Genomic DNA, 19872 nt, shown 5'->3' with positions numbered 1-19872 from the left:
ATAGTGTTGGGCTTCTGCTATATATTAGAAAATTAGAAAATAAATAGTCTTCATATTCATTTTTAGTGTTTTGCCATCATTAGAATAGGTTTCTAGGATTGGAGGATTTATAGTTGTTGATTAACATAAGTTTTATATTAAGCATCTTTATTTAAGGTTATGGTGGGGTGAGGGAGAGAAGATTTATTTGTATAAAATTACTTCGCACATGATTATCATGTATTGTTATATAAATATATATTTTTAAAAGACAAGCTTGAAATAAAAACTATATTCGAAAAGAAAAACTTAATCAGGCATAAAACAAAAATTACATGCTAAGTAACGGGTTTTTGAGTCACGCCACCCAGTTCAAATAAAACTTACAATTACGAGATGATAACCACAAATACGACACTGAAACAATCGAATCAAACAGGGTGTCTTTGTTATCATTGGGTTGACCAAAAATAATCTCATTCCGAGCCATGGTTGCAAAAATCGTTAGGTGGGACATAGGCTGCCGACTGGGGAGTTAGGTGTACTCGGAGTACTCAGGGAGTATTCGGACATGGTAAATTTAAAGAAAATTAATTTTTTGATATTATATATATGTCAAATATCATAAACTTGCTAATGTTTATAACAAAATAGGTGAATATCAATATAAAAAAAAGAAATACATTTTTAAATAATAAATTATTCTAAGAATTACCAATCATTAATTAAGAAAGTTATATTTGTTCTTTAATATTATAGAAATACGAATTGTGTATTATTTTTTAAAGTCAATATCGGCTTAAGTTCACCAGTTATATATGATTCTGGTTAAAGTTGACCACCTTCTAATTCGGTTTTTTTTAACATGAATCGAACCATTATTTCGAATTCTAGTCACGTTCGAATTCGATCTACCTTCAAAAGATCCCAATATAAAAAAGAGATTGGAATAATCAAAGCAAGCATAGAACTAATTCGATATGCATGAGTGGATGAATACAAGGATTAGCTTTTTTATTTTTTTATGGGCATAATTAACAAAAGTAGGCAGTACAAGAGAAATAAGTTGAATTATTGGATGGGAAATAGTATTAGTGATTAATTAAGAATAATAATGGGTGGGGTAGGGTGGCTTATCTTCACAATGTTGATGTTGATGTTGATGTTTTTAATTTAAAACACTAGTTTTAAATATCATAAAATTAATCTAGTGGCTATAAATTAATAATCGTTTCAATAATATCCACTTGTGGATCAATTACAGTTTAGTAATTAGTTTAGCTTGTGTTAAGTCTAAAAAGTCAAAAAAGAAAAAGTCGTTTTTTCTTCAACTTTTTTACTCTTCATCTTGATGTAACATAAAATCATAAATTATACATATATTTAATAAATATATCATCACAAATTAAACAGTACTAATATAATGAATTCCTTTTCAAATGGTATAAGAAGGAATTCTACTACAAGGTACTTATTAATTGTTTTTTATATTTTATAGTTGATTTTTAGACTATCAACGTACACAAACCAATCCAAACTAATTTCACTCACTTTCACCTACCTAATCTAAATAAACCAAAATTTTCACTTATTTGCAACCCAACCTACACTACTTTTTTTTGTTATATATATATTATTTATAATTATTGTTTTTGTTATTAAAAATGACTAGTAATATAAAAAATAATAACTTTATTTCATAATTAACAATATATTTAATTTAAAAAATAAAACTATATTTATGGTCATCAAATATACTTAATATTTATTTAATATTAAAATACATATTTTTTTACAAACTCTGTTTTTAATAAAATTTATAGCGATGTGTTAAAAAAAAGACTGAACAAGATTATGTTTTTATATATTTTTTGAAACTTAATTATTGAAAGTTATTAGAAAAAAACAATATTATAGTTAAAACTAGTAAGTATGAAAGAAAAAGAAAAAAAGAAATTAAAAACATCCATTGAAACAATAAAATGTTGACAAGTCGTATTGGATGGGTTTGCGAATTGGTTTGCCGCATCAAACGGTTTGGTCAATTTTTATTTTTTTTTTACTTTTTAGTTTTCTTTTTTTCCAAATAGTGAAACAAACCGTTGATGGTTTGTTGATGGGAGTGGTCTTATACATAATCAAAATAGTTAATTGCCCGGATAATCTATATGGTCTATTATATTACTCCTTTTCAGATATTAGCGATTTGGTCCGGTGTTTTTCAAACACTAGTACGTCTAGTACTTGTTACTAACAAACGATAAAAATAATTAAACACATGAAGCAACCGTTTAATCCATACACAACTTATTATGGACCTCGTCTATAGCTCCACGTACATCAACCCTCTTTTCGCCGTTTCTTTCCTAACAAACGATAAAAATAATTAAACACATGAAGCAACCGTTTAATCCGTACACAACTTATTATGGACCTCGTCTATAGCTCCACGTACATCGACCCTCTTTTCGCCGTTTCTTTCCTAATCTTAAGTGCCATACAAACCCTCTCCTATACATTTCAAGAAATATAACTAGAGCAATAGTTAGATAAAAGCAGGAAAATTTTATATCTATGTTTTATTTTCACATGTTTGGTACTAATGTTTTTTTAAGTAGAGTTTATGTATCCAAGTGACATTTCATAAGTGAGTTTGAATACATTGTTTCAAGATTAATTGACAACATCCTGATGTTATAATCAAAATTTCAAGTTCTTTTATTAAATGAGCTTTTAATAATGGCTTAAGATGACGTTGCTAGTACTAAACATGTTCTCGACATAAATCAACACAAAACAAAAAGTCTCACTCGTCAGGAATCCCGGTCATAAACTTCCCCTTTTACAACGTTAAACGTTCCACGCGCAACCAACAAAACATTTAGCAAAACTGTAAAACAATTTATTTGACCTTTTTATTTCAAATCTCCCCAATGCACGCGTACCCGTTCAATCACGGAACTCATCCATGAACTTTTTGTGAAATTCAGTCAACTGTGTAACTATGGCTGGAATCTTTTCTTCCTGTGGCAATATTGTGCACCTAAAATGCCATGTCCCAGGAACCTATAGTAAACCAAGCAAAACAACATTTTAAGATCATTAAACCGCCAACCGACGTTTATAAAAAATTAATCTGAGCAAATAAATTTAATAAACCTAATTTCTTACCTGACCAAAACCAGAACCAGGAACCACAACTATACCAGTGGCATTAAGAAGACGGGAGGCGTAATATGCATCAGGCGCCTTTTTAAGTGATTCTGCTTCTTTAATTGCTTTGTTAGGTAACATAATGCGCGGGAAAAGATACATTGCGCCTTCGGCTTTGTTGCAAGTAACACCCTCTAAGCTGTTCAGTGCATCTTCCAATGTCTATAGTTTGATAACAAAAATATATCAAAAAACAAAATCATAATTTATAAAGAGTGTTACTAAACTTAAACCGATTACCGACCTTTGCACGCCTCGCCAGTGATTGTAAGATGCCATCCTTTTCAGCAGAGTAGGATTCACATGATTCATCTCCAACCTGCATACATGACGCACATATTGAATAATTAAGTAACTTATAATCATAATGTATTAAATGCTTCGTGTAACAAAACCAAACATACCTTTGGTGGGCTCATAACAAGGCTAGCAAGAATTTGACCGGAAATATTTGAGCACAGATTCACAGATGCCACCTTGTAAATTTGTTCCCTAACCTCCGGACTAAAACCAACCACCTCCATATAACCACCTCTTTTCCCGCACTCACCATAATACCCTGGAAAATAAAAAAACAGTAACTTTTTAGTCGGATTCAAAATCTTGCGTGACGAGTGTTATTATTCCAAAAAGGTAAAATGAAAGGACCTTTAGACACGGATTGGAAAGAAACCAAGGGGATATCCTTGTCACCGTATCCCATTGAACGAGCTACTTTTTTAAAAGAGTGAAACTGCTTCTCCGGGACATAGATATTTTCTTGGTATACCTGCGTAACGTCCATAATATATACGGTACATAAATGTTTTCATATTTAATGTTTTGGCTAATTTGTAGAAATTATTTACCTCATCTGCTAGAAGAACCAAACCTTCTTTCTTGCAGAATTCGACAATATCACGTTGGTTCTCCTCAGCAAGAACCTGCATATATATTTTTGAGAACAATTTATTAGAAAATGAGAGAATGAACTGCTAGGTCTGTTTTTAAAAACTAACAACAATAATAATAATTTATTAGTTTTAAAATAAACCTGCCAAATCACTCTCCTTTTCTAATAAATTATTTATTTACCTGGCCTGTCGGGTTTCCTGGATTAATCACAACCAAAGCTCTAACAGTGATTCCCTTTTGTCTAGCAGCGTCGAGTTGCTTCTTAAGTTCAGAGATCTCAAGTCCCCAGCCTGTTGCTTCATCAAGATAGTAAGGAACCTGAAACATCATGTTGTATTGCTCTATTATATGCTTCTTCATATGTAATTTATTTAACTTTAAAAACTAACTCTTGAAACAGTAAAAACATAGTTAAACCGGTAACAAAAGTACATACAAGAGTGCCGCCATGAAGAGCAATTGAAGCAGAGTAAAGAGGGTACTGAGGAATTGGACAGAAAATTCCATCATTTTCAGATCTTATTAGTAACTGCATCATCATATGCACCTGGTACAGAGATTATACAATTTGTCATCAATTTGATGTTTTCCACTAGTTTTAAAATATGTTGTAACACACACACACACAATAAAAGCACAACAAATGAAAAAAGAAAAATAAACAAAATAAATCTTTATACCGCTGGACTTGCACCATCGGTCAAGAAGATATCATTCGGATCAGCAGGAAAACCATCACGAGCTTCAATTCCAGCAGCAATAGTGTCACGCAATCCCTTAACACCCTGATGCCAGTTACAAAAAATAAGTCATACTACAGAACTAAGCTCATATATGTTTTTCAGAGATCAAAATACAGCTTTTTTACCTGACTGTGACTATATGCACCAGTGGCTCTACCAGGAATTTGATCTAGGATCTGCCAAGCTCGCTCAATTGAATCCGCACTGTAAGTTTAATGATGCATGTTAAGGTTACTTGAATTCATACAGGAAGTTATGAAAAAGTTCGTAACTAACACTAGTTTATATGTATTTACCTAAACAAACCCTGTGTTTCACTCCTATCCAAAATGGAGGGATGATCACATAATGCGAGAACCTATAATTACACAACACACAATCATAAGGAACAACTACATACAAAAGCAACAATAAGCAGAATTGCAGAATGTAAACCTCTCTGAAGAAAGTGATCGGCTGTTGACCAAGCGACTGCGGATTTCCAATGTTACAGTAAATGATCTGCAAATGTTTTAAGCACACCACCCGTGAATCAGAACATGTGACTTCCTAAAAGAATATTAACAAAACACACATAGAAAACAATACCTCCTCAAACGGATGAGATCCTGGATTTGCTTGCAAATCTTGCTGTAATTTCTGTAACAGATTGATCATCCAACTAACTTAGTAACTTTTCTAGGGCTCTCCAAAAAAGCTCATGGTTCAGAGCTTGCTCAGGAAATAGATGGGAAAAAAGCTCGCTCAAATTGACTCTGTTTAACGGGCTCGGGGTGGCCTCGCTCTGGTTGGCGCATTAGCTTGGCTTGCATTATTTACCAATAAAATATTAAACACACAAACACACACACACATGTGTGTGTGTTTGTGTGTGCACACGTGTGTATGTTTTGATAATTTTGAACTATTAAATGGTAACTTAAAATGTATTTGTTAAAATCTTTTTAAAACCCAAGCCAAGCCCGAGCTTAAATTTTCAGCTTAGTTTAAAATAGAGCCAAGTCGAGCCAGCTCAGTTTATTACCGAGCCGAGGCAATTTATACATATATGTTAATCATGATTGGTTAAACTAGAGATTTTAGCAGTACCAATGCACTTAATTACCTGAGCCAGTGACACGATTTCACCACGAACAGCATACTCACATTTCAAAACCTAAAAAAATAAGAGCAGAAATTAATACACAAGTAACTAAGATTGCTTATTCAAACATTAATAATGCTTTCAATTATCTGTTTAGATTAACTGGTTTTCCTTCAAACATCAAATTATTTGAGCACAAATTATAGATCAAAGCATTAGAGTTTACAAACTAACAGAAACTAGAAACACAAATAAAAACCCTAAATAACTAAAAATCAAGTCACCAATGCATTCCCTTTGTACTTTTTTACTTTCTTCAAGTTGAAAATGGTTCGGTTAGGGTGTTCCAAGCTCAATTATGATGTTTCAAAGCTGAAACATGCCAGTTCCAAGCTAGGTTACAACTTACAAACAGTTGCAGCATACATTTAAATGTTTGAGGTTAGAAACATAAGCATAAATTATGAAAATATAGGTATAAAACTTAGATAAACACAAACATACAATATCTAGTTTAGTTCGGATTCGGTTGAAGTAGGTAAACAAATACACATTAACTGTAACCATAACCGAACAGTCGGTTAATCAGATTCACTTAACCATAGCCATCAGTTTTGTTCAGGTAACGGTTTGGTTTTTGCTCACTCTTAATTTCAATATTATGGTGAGATTGTCATTGACTGTGAATACATAAAACCTACTCGTTTTCCCCAATTTTCTTCATGCATTTAAAGTGTATATGAATCGAATTTAATACACATCTCATTTAAGTACAAATTAACTATAATTAAAAACACAAACAAAAACCCTTTAGATAACTAAAAATCAAGTTAATAAACTAAAACAAATAACATTAACTTAATAATCAATTTTCAAAAAAAAAAAAAATCAATTTACTTACTGCATTGAAGTGTTTACAGATCCAATTCAATACACATCTCATTAAAGTATAAATCAATTAACTCAATAGTACAAATTAACACAAACTCAAAACTCAATTAAAAACCCTAACTAACTAAAAATAAAGTCACCGAACTAAAACAAACAACATTTTTACTTAATAATCAAGCTAAACAATAATAATAATAATAATAATAATAATAATAATAATAGTAACTAAACAGACCTTAGGGTTAAGTGAATCAACGGTGAGAGGTGGAGTAGAGTGATCGGAAGCCATAGACGTATCAGACGGTACTGACGTTAAGAATCGAGCAAGCCTATAATAATAATAATTAGGAGAAGATGAAGATGGTGATGGACGGTGTGGATTTAGAAGAGAATTAGTGAGCAGAGTTTTGGCTCTGTGGGCGACTAATTTCCGCATGCTTGCTGGTTTTTGGTTTTGGTTTTGGTTTTGGTTTATAAAGATGGGCGTCCAATAAGAAGGTTCGTATTCGCACGAAATCAAAAAGGAAAACCAAAATCAAAATTCGGACACGATTTGCAGAGAAGAGATATGTTTAAAGGTTTAAAGATTTGCCCTTTGTTTATGGGTTTAGTAACATGATATGCCCTTTTTGTTTATTCAGGTGTTAAATTGGAATATATTTTTCGTCCCGCTTGCTTGCGGTGCACACATATAATGTATGAACCCTCGGGTGGGCAAAGGTAAAATTGCATTAATGTTACGTTATTTACTAATCTAATAACGTTAAAAGTGGCGGAAGGTTAATCAGGCTTCATGTGGTGGCGTTGATAGCCGAAAGACAAGGGTACATGCACCAATCAGCCGGTGTCCTGATGGTTGAGTGTTATGTGCCTTATGTCCAATGCTTGATGCAAAACTACTATCGAGCCAGGGGTCTCACCGGAAGCAGTCTGTCTATTCTTATGGGGTAAAGGTAAGGCTGTCTACATCTTACCCTCCTCAGACCTTACCATAGCTTTGCTATTTGTGTGATACACTAGTACGATGATGATGATGATGATGATGATGAAATTGGAATAAATTTGAGTTTGAATTTGAACTTGAGGTAATCCCGGGTGGTGTGATTGGTTTTTAGTATCGAGTTTAGTACCCGAGTGAGAAATGTGGGTATCCAAAATTGACTTATGTGGCATGTGTTCGGGATTCTTTCAGGTTTTGAAGCACGCCAAAGATGAATATGTTTAATGTTTATAGACTAGCCCGATCTATGTTTCTTTTGACATAAGTCTCCCTTTTGTTTATTAAAAGCTTCACAACTTGAATCTGATTTGATAATTATAAACACCATTAATTTGAGGGTGTTTGTTTCTTAGTGTATTCGGGGCACACTCTGGTAGTGTATTTTGGCTCCTTTGGTTGGACCAGTGTCATTTCATCAGGTGGTGCAGTCAATTTTTAGTTTCTGGTTTTGGTATCTGAGTGTGAAATGTGAGGGTTTTAAAAATTGGTTTTTGCGGCATGTGACCTGGATTCATTCGGGGAATGAATAAAATCGAAGATGAATGTTAGTTGGCACTCGGCTTGTTCGGTTTCAAGGACATGCGAGGACTAGTGCCCTTACAATGTAATTTGAAAATAAATTTGAAAGATGTTGGTAATTCTATAAAGGGATATTGGTTTTTAATACTCCAAACTTTCACTCGTTGGTGGATAACACTCCTAATTAACGATTTGTCTCCCACAACTCCCAACTTGTAACTTCTTTTCTTTTGTCACTCCCGAACTTAACGGACCCTAACCCCGTTAGTTTTTTGCTAACGTGGCATTTTTTGGCTTATGTGGCATGCCATGTGGAAAATAACTTATTAAAATAAAGAAAAACCTAATAAAACAATAATATATATACATATATACAAACACACACACATACAGACATGACACCACCACCACCACCACCACCACCACCACCACTGCCACTTCCAGCCTCTATCACCACCTTCACCATCGCCACTAGATTCACTGCCTTCACCACCACCGGTAGCCTCCACCGACTCCTTCACTGCCGCCGCCGCGTTTTTCCGGCGAGCCCGCCGTTAATTATAAAACAACGATTCGAGGTAATAAACATTACATTCTACTCGATTCCTTATTCAGATCAAAAGCCCTATGCTAATGTATTCGGATTGTAAGCAAGAAAATTGAATTTTAGCAAAGTAAATTGGGTTGGTCTAGGGTTTGGCTGTTGATGTGGCTGCTTACGATAGTGGTGGTGGTGAAGGCTGATGGTGAGGGTGAAGGCACTAGAGGCTAGCAATTGTGATGAAGGTTGTGGCAGAACCCGAAGGTTGTGGAGGTCGACGTGAATGTTGGTGGTTTTTGTAGTGGAATGTGTGTGTATTATTTGTTGTTTTGTTAGTTTTTTTAATAAGTTATTTTCCACATGGCATGCCACATAAGCAAAAAAATGTCACGTCAGCAAAAAAAACTAACAGGGTTAGGGTCCGTTAAGTTCGGGAGTGACAAAAGAAAAAAAGTTACAAGTTGGGAGTGGTGGGAGACAAATCGTTAGTTTGGAGTGTTATCCACCAACGAGTGAAAGTTAAGAGTATTAAAAACCAATATCACTTCTATAAAAGATCGAATATTAATGATTTTATTTTTTGAAATTGTATTTGTTTTATTGTTTAAAATTTTGGCAAACATGTTACATTTTGCTTCTGTGATCTGGATTTTGTGCTATAAGTTTTCTAATTAGTATGTCTATTGACTATTGTATTATTTATATCGGCAAGCATTCTCTTTGAACAACATTATAAACTACTCTCAATATTTAAATGAGCCTTTTTGAGACGAGATGTCAACTGTTATATTGATTTTGACGTTTAAAACCTGACTTATCCAGAAACACTATCAAAAAGAAATTTCGTCACCGTAAAAAATCCATAAAATCAGGTTTCGAAACTTAAACTATAAGACCCAGTTCCCTTTGGCAAACTATCTTTCCCAAAACAAATGACAAGTTAAAAAAGCCCATGGTAACATGTGGAACATCTTCCACAACCCCATGTGGTTTTCTTTTGCAGATGTAAAGTGTGAACTTGGAAAGCAAGGCACGTGATTTGGAACTCCGGTGAAGAAAAAAACCAACCAGAAATAAATTTTAAACCATTATAATATTTAAAAGATACATTTTAAAATTATTGTACTCAGAAGTCAGAACTAGCATTTTGTATTATTTATTAAATAAATGATTAAACTAGCTTAATTTTAAGATACGTTTGATTTGTTTTTTCTACTTCTTGCTAAACAAATAAAGATAACATATATCTTTTTTTATTATTATTTAACTTCATACTTCTTACTAAATAAATAAAAACATATCTTTTTGACTTGTTTTCAAACCCCGTTACTCCAAATTTCACTATACACAAGCTACATATTCATCTAAACATGTCAAACAAGTTAGCATGTGATAATTAAATTATAAACATATGTTACTCATGTAGAAAAAAGGGTTAAACGAGTTATAATGAGAGAAAGAATATTAACATATTGGGTTGATCTATTTCCTTTATATAGTTCCTTAAATTTAGGAGTTTACATGTTTATGTTTCTCTATATATTCATTTTTTTGTAATAGATATATTATTACATAACAATTCAGTAAAATAAGACTCTTGATTTTCATCAGACTTTAGCCATCGTCTTCTACTATGGTTGGAGATGAAGACACAATCGGAAGCAATTCACGCACGCACTAGCGTTGATTGATTTTAAATTCGAAGAATTATGGAGTCGTCATTTGACAACAAGTCTACACTTTTGGCCTGGACCTTCGTAGATTTCAGGCTTTAGAGGGCATGGTAGTCATTGTGTATCCGGGAGGAGATGAAATACAACTTTACAAGGGAAAAATGTATGAAAACTTGTTTTCAAGTTGCTTTGTGATTTACAGGTTCAGTGCTGATGGATCGTGTGAAACATGTTGGACGGGAAACGGGTTTCAACATGGAGAAAACCTTTGTACCTACTTACAAACTTTAAGGGAATATCCAAAAAAATGTAGATATTTTCCCCGTAACTATTAAGCGTCCCACTACCTTCGAACGGGTATTCTACTTCTAGGAACTATATAAATGACATAGATCAACCCAAAATATAATATCATCCTTTATGAACTGGTTAGTGGGTTGTTTTGTTTAACTAAACAAGTTAATGAATTACTTTGTTTAAACTAGTTAAACAGATCAACCTGAATATGACATGTTTAATATAGCAAGTCAACCTAAACATAACCTGTTTTTTAAATAGACGAGATAAACCAACCAAAAATCTGATTACCATTGTATCATGTTCTTGTTGTTTCAAAAGTTATCACCACTAGTATTTATGTACTTTATTCACGAACATCAATGCAAAATAAATACCGGTAAAAAGTAAACAGTCTAAAATATAACTCAAATAATTATAAAATACGGTGAAACTTAGTATTATTATATGAATTAAGTTTATGTATCTTATTACAAACATATTGTTACACACTTATTGCACATTTGATAACACAAGATGGAGGCAAAAAACATTTTTCCTATGCATACAACACACTAAGTACTTAACAATAATCCATAAATTAATGTCAAATGTTTATTATCACAATGTAACAACAATTGTTTGACATGATCAAAAATCACAACCCAAGGGAGAAAGGAAACCTGTACTCCCTAACCAATCACCACCGGAAATAAAATTCCCAACAGTAAATCCTTGAGCTTCCGAAACATTCGTAATAACCCGGTACCCAGGCCACGTCACTCTACTCGTCGTATTCGCCCCCTCCCCAGTATTCTGATACTCACCATAATACAATGTAGCAAGTGCAAAATCACCGTCCCATGGGAACCAACCCGCGGGGTTTATCACATCACTTATTTCCGTTTGCATCACAACGGTTCTCGAAAAGTTACGTCACGGCCGCCCTAGGTACGACGAAAAGTTTGCTTGCACCGCTTGTAAATCGGAAGTGGCCCCAATTTTTTATTTTTGAATCACAATCCCCGTGTTTTGGTTTGGGTCACTTCGGCCCTGAGCCGTGACCATGTTCCTTTGGCGTGGGTTCGGTCTACGAGCACGGTCACAGTTTTGCAAAACGGCTGCAGCATTGCCGAAAATGAAGTCAACTGTGCCTGCTATATAACAGTTGACATAAAACTGACGGTTTGAGTGGACATAAAGGGTGTCTTGGTATGCTATCATGCCACATTGGTAGAATGCTGAGAGATCTGACCCGACTCGTAGGGCCACTGCTTGTTGCCCGTTCGGCTCTGCAATGTTTTGAAAGGTTATATCGTGGGCTAGGAATCCAGAGCTCACCGCGGCTGCATATAGACAACATGGTTAGGTGTAACACCCCAACTCGGAACGGGCTAACGTGTTACTATTACAGATATCAAATCAACGCCACAATCCAAATACAACAAAAATTAATGCAACCTACGTCATATTATTAAACAAAATGAATTAACTTTAAGAAGCTTGAACTTCATTTTTTTTTATCTCTCATCACTAAATTCCCAGAATCCCGGATTACCTGAAAACAAAATAAGAAAAACAAAACAAGAAAACACGGCTGAGCCAAAAATTGCCCAGTAACGGAAAGAACAATAGTATAGGTAAGGACAGACGTAAGAGAATAAATATACGAACTTCAATTCAAACTCGAAACCAACCCTTTATACCTAAACATATACTTAATAAAATTCGGATGTATGATCCGACACTTGGCCAGAACATGGTCAAACGCATGCGGAAATATATCAGGACTATAACAAAAACACCCAGAGCCAGAAACATATAACTTGTAACATATAATGTTTGACGTGTAACATATAACGTGTAACATTTAACTGAACTATAATTAAATGCGAAACATAATCCGATACACGATCGGGACGTAATCTGAATATACTCAAATTTAACCAAATGCGTATACACATATCAAAACGGACCAGAAATATAGCGAAACAAAATATAATTACTAAAATACACGACGATGACGTTAAAATAAATAGGTCGTGTAATACGGAAGCACCCAGAGCCTAAACAGAGGGGTACACAGCTAGCTAGTCCATCCACCAAGGAGACGGTGTGGGTGGCGTGCACACATTGTTCCATCTCAAACAGAAGTCAGGAGTCAGGAGTCAGGAGTCGGAGCTAAGATCGATCTATACGCCTCTAAGTGGCCAAGGTACTACATGAGTACTTTCAGAGACGCCGTGAACTTTGATTACGCACTGTCACGATAAGTGCCATGTCAGGAGTCAGGAGTCGGAGCTAAGATCGATCTATACGCCTCTAAGTGGCCAAGGTACTACATGAGTACTTTCAGAGACGCCGTGAACTTTGATTACGCACTGTCACGATAAGTGCCATGTCGTTGACGCCCCAACGACAAGTCAGAAATGCTCGGGTAACAGAGTACTGAACTAAAGTCGTATAACTAAAATATATTATATAAAATAACTGAACTCAAAATATAACCGACGCGTAACGAAAATCCGTACTACAAAGTAACGGAATAGAGTCAATACTAAAAGTGAACAAAAACAGAAACCGTACTACAAAGTAACAAAATAAAATTTATACTATGAGTGACAGAAACCAGAATCCGTACCTTGGTTTAGCACGGAAAGCAAAACAACTCAACTCGCCATTTAACAACAAAGAAAACCTCAATAGCCGCGAGACCGAACGTATCAAAATCGAACACGGATGCGTCGGAGCGAGAAGTCAGGTGGTAAGAAGCAACATCAACGGTGCAAGGCGGCGGATTACCAGACGTGTAGAGCGTGACCTTACTTCTCCTTTGTAAAACAAAGCTCAATGGTTTAGCGAAGCGAATAAGAGGACTGAGACGGCAGCGGCGTAACTCAAGAACGCGTGCGGGCTGATGATAGTCGTCTCCGACAGCAATCAATAGCGGTGGCGGTAGCTTCCGACACGTTGTGGGACGATGGTGGGGTTAAACTCAGTCGCGAACGGAGGCTGGCGGTGCAACGGAGCCGAAGAAGAATAGCGGCAGTTTATTAACGGGGCGGCGATGTCAGAAGGGTGGCGGTACACGGCGGGCATGGTGGATGTGACTGGTGTTGCGGTGATGGATTTGAGTGGCGTTTGAAAGGTGACAAAGGGCGGCGATAGCTCCAACTGACGTGGAGGTGGCGGTGATGGTGTGATGCGATGGAAAAATCGTTGGTTGTATATATAAACAAGTGGTAGCGGAATTCGAGATAGCTAGAGATATATGTATTTGGGAGATGCAGGCTTGATATCAAACAAGAATGGCCGGTGCTTAAATAGTTTAGAGATGTATATCAGTTTCTTAAAGCCAAAGGGAAATCATAATAGGAAAAGTAGTAGGTTACTTGAATTCAAAATTTAAAGCCTTCATTTATCTCTTTATTTAGCCGATGACTTCAAATTATGCACATCTTTATTAAATATTACTCTTTAAACAATTAAATAAAAAAATTAGTTTTTATGTCAATTTTGATGTAAACGTTCCTACTGCTACAACAAATTTCATTTAATACATTTCAAATGCAAAACTAACTCAAAGTATAGTATTATTATTTAAAATTAGAGAATGTAAATAAATGTTTCATCCCTTAGTAATGATCATCAAAAGTAACATATTGCAAGACTATAACTATTATAAAATACATATAAACAGTTAACATTATCTAAATTTAATTGTCTCTAACTCGGATGATAATAATAATTCTAGTTCTATTGTTATATGTTTGGAAAAGACCGGGTATTACATTAGGTGTGAGATTAGTGTTTCGATAACGATGCTTTAACAATATGAGTAAACTATTTATAGAGAAAACGAAAGATTTGTCAAGGTTTAAATGCATAATGAAAAAATAATTTTTTTTATATATATAATTGATTTGCTTCATTCCAAACTGACTACTTTGGAATTTTGGATTTTCATAGGTGGTTTAGAGTTACGCTAACTAATTATATAACTAGTTAGCTCGCGACTAATAGAAGCGAAGTCATTTAATATGTTTATGTGCCGAATACGATGACCACGTACTCTTTACGTGTGCCTCACATAAGCAATCACGGCTTTAGCATTTCACATCAAAACATGTGATATGGTGAGATGAAATGTGAAATGTGATGGTGAGATGACGATAAATAATTGGTTATATTAGCGCCCTCTTGCCTTTGCTAAAACACATGGCCTAGTGAGCAAACTTATTCTTCAATGAAGTGTCAAACAACTTGGATAAAGACATGAAATCTTGCAAAATCACATCAACTTAAACATAACAATATACAATTTATTCATTTAACTATCAAAGAATAGTATAGCTAACTTACTTTATATTACAAATCAATTAATATTTATATTAAGGGAAATCCTAAAATAACTATTTTGATCATCTTCTTCTAACTTTAACCATGGTTTTCACGTAATACCTAAAATAGTCATTTTAATTCGTCAGATCCGACAGTAGCACTATAACCGATTAAGACCGTGTGTAGTGGGCGAAAAGTGGAGGGCGACGAGGGCGATTTTGGCTTGGAACACCCCCCCACCCCCACCCCACCCCCCCGCCGACAAATGGGGCGATTAGGGGGGGGGGTGAGTTTTTGTCACACACCAACCTTTGAAGATTATTATTATATTGCGTTGTGTGTGGTATATACACACACACACATGTATATATATATTAAGCTACAACACCACTACACCATAAAACAAAACCCACATTTTACTAGCATCGTCACATAACACAAAGCGTCTAATTTTGTAGTCCATCCACTGCACACCGCCGACAAAATATCTGCTTTTCAATTTTAATCGAGAACGATTTATTATGCACAAGTTGATGTGATTTGTTAGTCAAAGTAGCAAACATTTTCAAAGATTCAATGTATCCATCCAACTGTCCAAGCAAACTTAATATTCTTTCTTTAGTTCCACTAGTGGTAGCAAACCAATCAAAAAAAAAATTCCAAATTACTATTAGTCATTGCTTTAAAAACATATCTAAAAGCTGAACTGATAATACCGGGTTTCGCATATCATGCCAATGTTTTCAATTGATATTTCAGGGCGGTTTGCTAGTACATCGAACCAGCGTTTTTTATAAATACCGGTTTTAAGCCCAAAAGATTTTTATATTTTGCGGCCCATATTTTGTAAAAATTACCTTTAAACTAGCGATTATCAGTGAAACGAGTAAACTTTTGGATTATTATTTGAAAAACGAGTTTTTTTGTATTTTTTTATTACGGATTAACTTTTGGATTATATTTTATTATGAAAGCATATACTTTTATGTTACGGTTTGAAATCACAAGGTAAATTATTTAACCCAGTTGTACCTTCCGGTTAGAGGTGCACAAACCGGTTTAAAACTCAAAACCGGTTCGGTTTGGTCAATAAAAGTAAAAACCGGTTTATAATCGGTTTCGGTTCGGGTTGAAACCGGGTTCTTACCATGTTACAATCGGTTTCGGTTCAGGTTTTGACTGGTTTTTCCCGGTTTGGAACTGGTTTTTGGTGAAGAAAATAACCAACCGGTTCCGAACCCACGGTTTCAATTGGTTCCAAACCATTTCGATTTTCGAGTTGGTTCGGTTAACTGGTTTATTTTCCCACCTCTACTTCCGGTACATCACGACTCAATTAGTTGTACCATTTTTTAACTAATTCCAATATAAGTTAAAAGTTAAAACCCGGTTTTTAAAACATTATTACTATTAACTATACTTTGTAAACAAAACTATTTAACCATAAATAGTTAAAACACCACTTACCAACAGTAGCAGAATTAAACGTAGTACTATTGCCAGCAACACTTCTATTAGCAGTAATAAACGTTGTACTTCTTCCAGCACCCAAAAACATCAAGTTCTGTTTATTATTAGGAACATCCACATTTTCCCTATACACTCCTGCATTTATTCCAATCACATATCTAGTAGAACTTCGATTTGGAGCGGCCGCAACGGCTGCAGACACCGTTGTAAAGTCACCAGTACCATCCGCAGCCACTACCACGTCAGGTGTCACACTCCCTGACTGCAAGAGTCTTTGGTCTCCAACGGATAACCACTCGGGCCATTTTTCGTCGTAGTTGTTTTTATTCATTAGTTTTCTTGTGTTTGTGTTATTTGATTTGTTTGTTGTGTCCGTGTCGGTCATGTTTTTTATTAATGCTAGAGAGTTGCTACACATTTTTCCAGCATTGATCTCGCTGTCGATGATTGATTCGCGTAGGTCTCTGTCGTGTTTGCCGTGGGAAAACCCGTCGATGCATGTTTCCTGATGATAGAATTGATCAAAAGACGGGTTGTGTTACGCCTATATAGCTACACTACCCCCATCTGATTCCACGTCATCAAATGACAATATTCCACCAAACACTCAAACGGCTATTTTGAAAAAAAAAAATTAAATTTGAAAATTATTGGCCAGAACGGTCATTTGAACAATATTCTATATAGAGATCAAATTTTAAAAACTATTGGTCAGAACAGTGTTGTTGAGACCAGGCCGGCCGGTCGAACCGGTCTGACTGGGATTCGGTTCACCGACCGTTCCGGTTCTATATAGACCGCACGGCTTTCAGGGAACTGGTCGGACCGGTTGAACTGGTTTTCTATTGGAAAAAATATTTTTTTTTGAAAAAATCGTTTTCCAGCCTGACGCGTCATTTTTTGACCAAAATTGCTTGGCCGGTCCGACTGGTTGAACAGGTGAACCGGTAGGTCGTCCGGTCCGGTTATGTAAACATTGGTCAGAATGAATGCTTGGTTAGAATATGGACTGTCAAAACGATCGTTCCAGACGACCATTTGAACGATGTGGGATTAGATGTCACACTGTATGTTGTAACTAACCCTTTTGGTATTGGTATTTACCTGGTTGGTTATAGTGGTGCTCATAAGCGTAATTATGTCGTCAACAAGCCGACGATTTCCATTTTTCCCATGATATGTTTTCAAGTAACCCATGACTTCGTCGAGCTCTTCCAATGTATCGGCCACCATCTCCAAACAATCCCGAAGAGCGATTTTCCCACGTTTCGTGAGATTCGTCCTAGCCGTAAGATTCTTTATGATCAAGTGGTTCTTTTGGACCCTCTCTTTCGTTTGATTAATAGCCAGTTCGACCACATCTTTCGACGTTCTAAGTTTTCCAGTAATATCAGGGACGCTAGAAAGCGTGGAGTAGCATAATTCCGGGTGGAGGGTGACACTACACGATGATTTCACGATGTCATGAGTCGTTGATGCTCTTATGTTGTCGGATGTAGCAGCCGCAACAAGTAGGATTGAAGCGAAAACTACGAAGAATATATAATTTTTCGTGCCGGATTCAGGCATTACTCCAAGGAAGAGTTGCTTGATCATTGTGAATGGACTTGTGGCCTTGTGGGAGCAATTGTGTATAGTAATACCAATGCAACCACTAGTAGTTTGGCTGTTTGCACTTATGTATATATTTAGTTGTACATGTTTTATTATTTGTGGATCATCTTGTACCTACTATAATTAGAATCATTGAAAAATATCCATAACAATAATAACCTTTTTAACTTATTATCAAAAGCTTACAACTTTTCATTGTCACAATAATTCATACAAATTTTTATATTAAGCCTGCAAATAATTTTCACATTATGAACATTATTTGAGAAGCAAAACATTAATTATAAGTTAACAAATACTTTGAATTTTTATTCTATAGTGTTATTGGATTTTAGTAATTCAAATTTTGTCTCAATAGTCACAGATTTCAACCTATTGGCTGTCAACGAGCTTTTCACTAGCTGGGTTAGATTTAGTTAGTTTTTGATGACGTGGATGATGTCATGTACGATGGATATGACAAAAATAGTGACATGGACTGCTTATTCGGTAAAAAAGTATTTTTTAAATTAAAATGTTCAAACCAAAATAAATGAACCGAGCTACTTTTCTAACAAATATAAACGAACCAAGCCATTTTTTTAACAAAATAAGCAAATCAAACCATTTTTTTAACAAAAATAAACGAACCAAACAATTTTTAACAAGACTAAACGAATGGAACACCTTTTTTAACAAAACTAAACGAACCAAACAACTTTTTTAACAAAAATAAACGAATCGAACCACTTTTTTTTAACAAAAATCAACGTACCAAACCACTTTTTTTTAACAAAAATCAACGAACCAAACCAAATTTTTTAACAAACCACATGATCTTTTAGATATGATACCTTACTTACCTTAGCTATCTAAGTTATTGCATGAATTCCAGACGATTATCAGAATGTAGTTGTATGCTGACCCAGTGCGCTTAACATGTTTTTTTGTTTGGTTTTCCCAGTAATATTTGGTTTAAGTTTTAAAATCCTAAAGTGTTTTCTTTGTTTGTCTATTTTGTTAGTTCGGTTTTACCTCGGATATACTCTTTCGCTCTGAAGCTTCTCGCATTACACAGTTATTGAAATTATGAGTCTTTGATCGCATCATCAATAGATCTGACTATTCATATAACATATTGTTGGATCCGATTTCACTTAAGCGGAGATTATCCGTAATTCTTGAAATGATAGAAAGATCATATAAGGAGTAAGTATATCACCTCAAGATCAAGTTTTAACAACTATGAACCTAAAGTGGCACCTTCATTATACTCACATTTTATTATTTATAAGTAAATTAATTTTAATCTACAACACTTTACTTTAATTATACTATTTTTGAAATGTTAAACAAGTTAGACATATAATTTGTTACTTAATGAACCAAACTGAACCGATATTTATTTTGGGAGCGGATGACATTAAAAACAAATGAAAGTTGGGTTGCATTTATTATTTATTATGGGCTGACGTGATACAAAGTTATGGGCTTCAATAAATTGGCAGGAGCCCACAAGAAAAAAGATTGGTCATCCCGAAAATTGCTAAAAAATGTTAGGCTGAAGGCGAGTAAAAATTTGAACCTTAAGTAAAATATAAATTCGATAATTTATATGTAAAAAGTAAATAATACAATAATAATTGTGATTTCTT

General features: G+C 34.8%; 1 protein-coding gene and 1 pseudogene across 2 annotated transcripts; both read right to left on the bottom strand.

The window, feature by feature from the left end:
- Positions 1-2718: 2718 nt before the first annotated feature.
- LOC143572457 (alanine aminotransferase 2-like) lies at positions 2719-7253 on the bottom strand. Its single transcript, XM_077057616.1, has 15 exons — positions 7040-7253; positions 5935-5985; positions 5418-5468; positions 5265-5330; positions 5126-5187; positions 4955-5033; positions 4767-4871; positions 4523-4633; positions 4267-4404; positions 4041-4115; positions 3841-3961; positions 3597-3751; positions 3437-3511; positions 3151-3354; positions 2719-3045 (listed from the first exon to the last, which is right to left on the bottom strand). The coding sequence occupies exons 1-15, from the start codon at positions 7238-7240 to the stop codon at positions 2929-2931; spliced, it is 1611 nt and encodes a 536-aa protein (XP_076913731.1). The 5' UTR covers positions 7241-7253; the 3' UTR covers positions 2719-2928.
- A 4143-nt stretch (positions 7254-11396) lies between these two features.
- LOC143572456 (pectinesterase-like) lies at positions 11397-18220 on the bottom strand (annotated as a pseudogene). Its single transcript, XR_013142260.1, has 3 exons — positions 17729-18220; positions 16622-17129; positions 11397-12159 (listed from the first exon to the last, which is right to left on the bottom strand). The product of XR_013142260.1 is annotated as a pectinesterase-like (transcript).
- Between the last annotated feature and the right edge of the window lie 1652 nt (positions 18221-19872).

The sequence above is a fragment of the Bidens hawaiensis genome, unplaced genomic scaffold (genome assembly GCF_021521415.1).
Source record: "Bidens hawaiensis isolate Kalapana, Puna unplaced genomic scaffold, B.hawaiensis_p1.1 tig00025860_1, whole genome shotgun sequence".
In the NCBI taxonomy this organism is placed as follows: domain Eukaryota; kingdom Viridiplantae; phylum Streptophyta; class Magnoliopsida; order Asterales; family Asteraceae; genus Bidens; species Bidens hawaiensis.
Note: the sequence above shows the minus strand (reverse complement) of the source record. Positions and strands in the feature narration are given on the sequence as shown.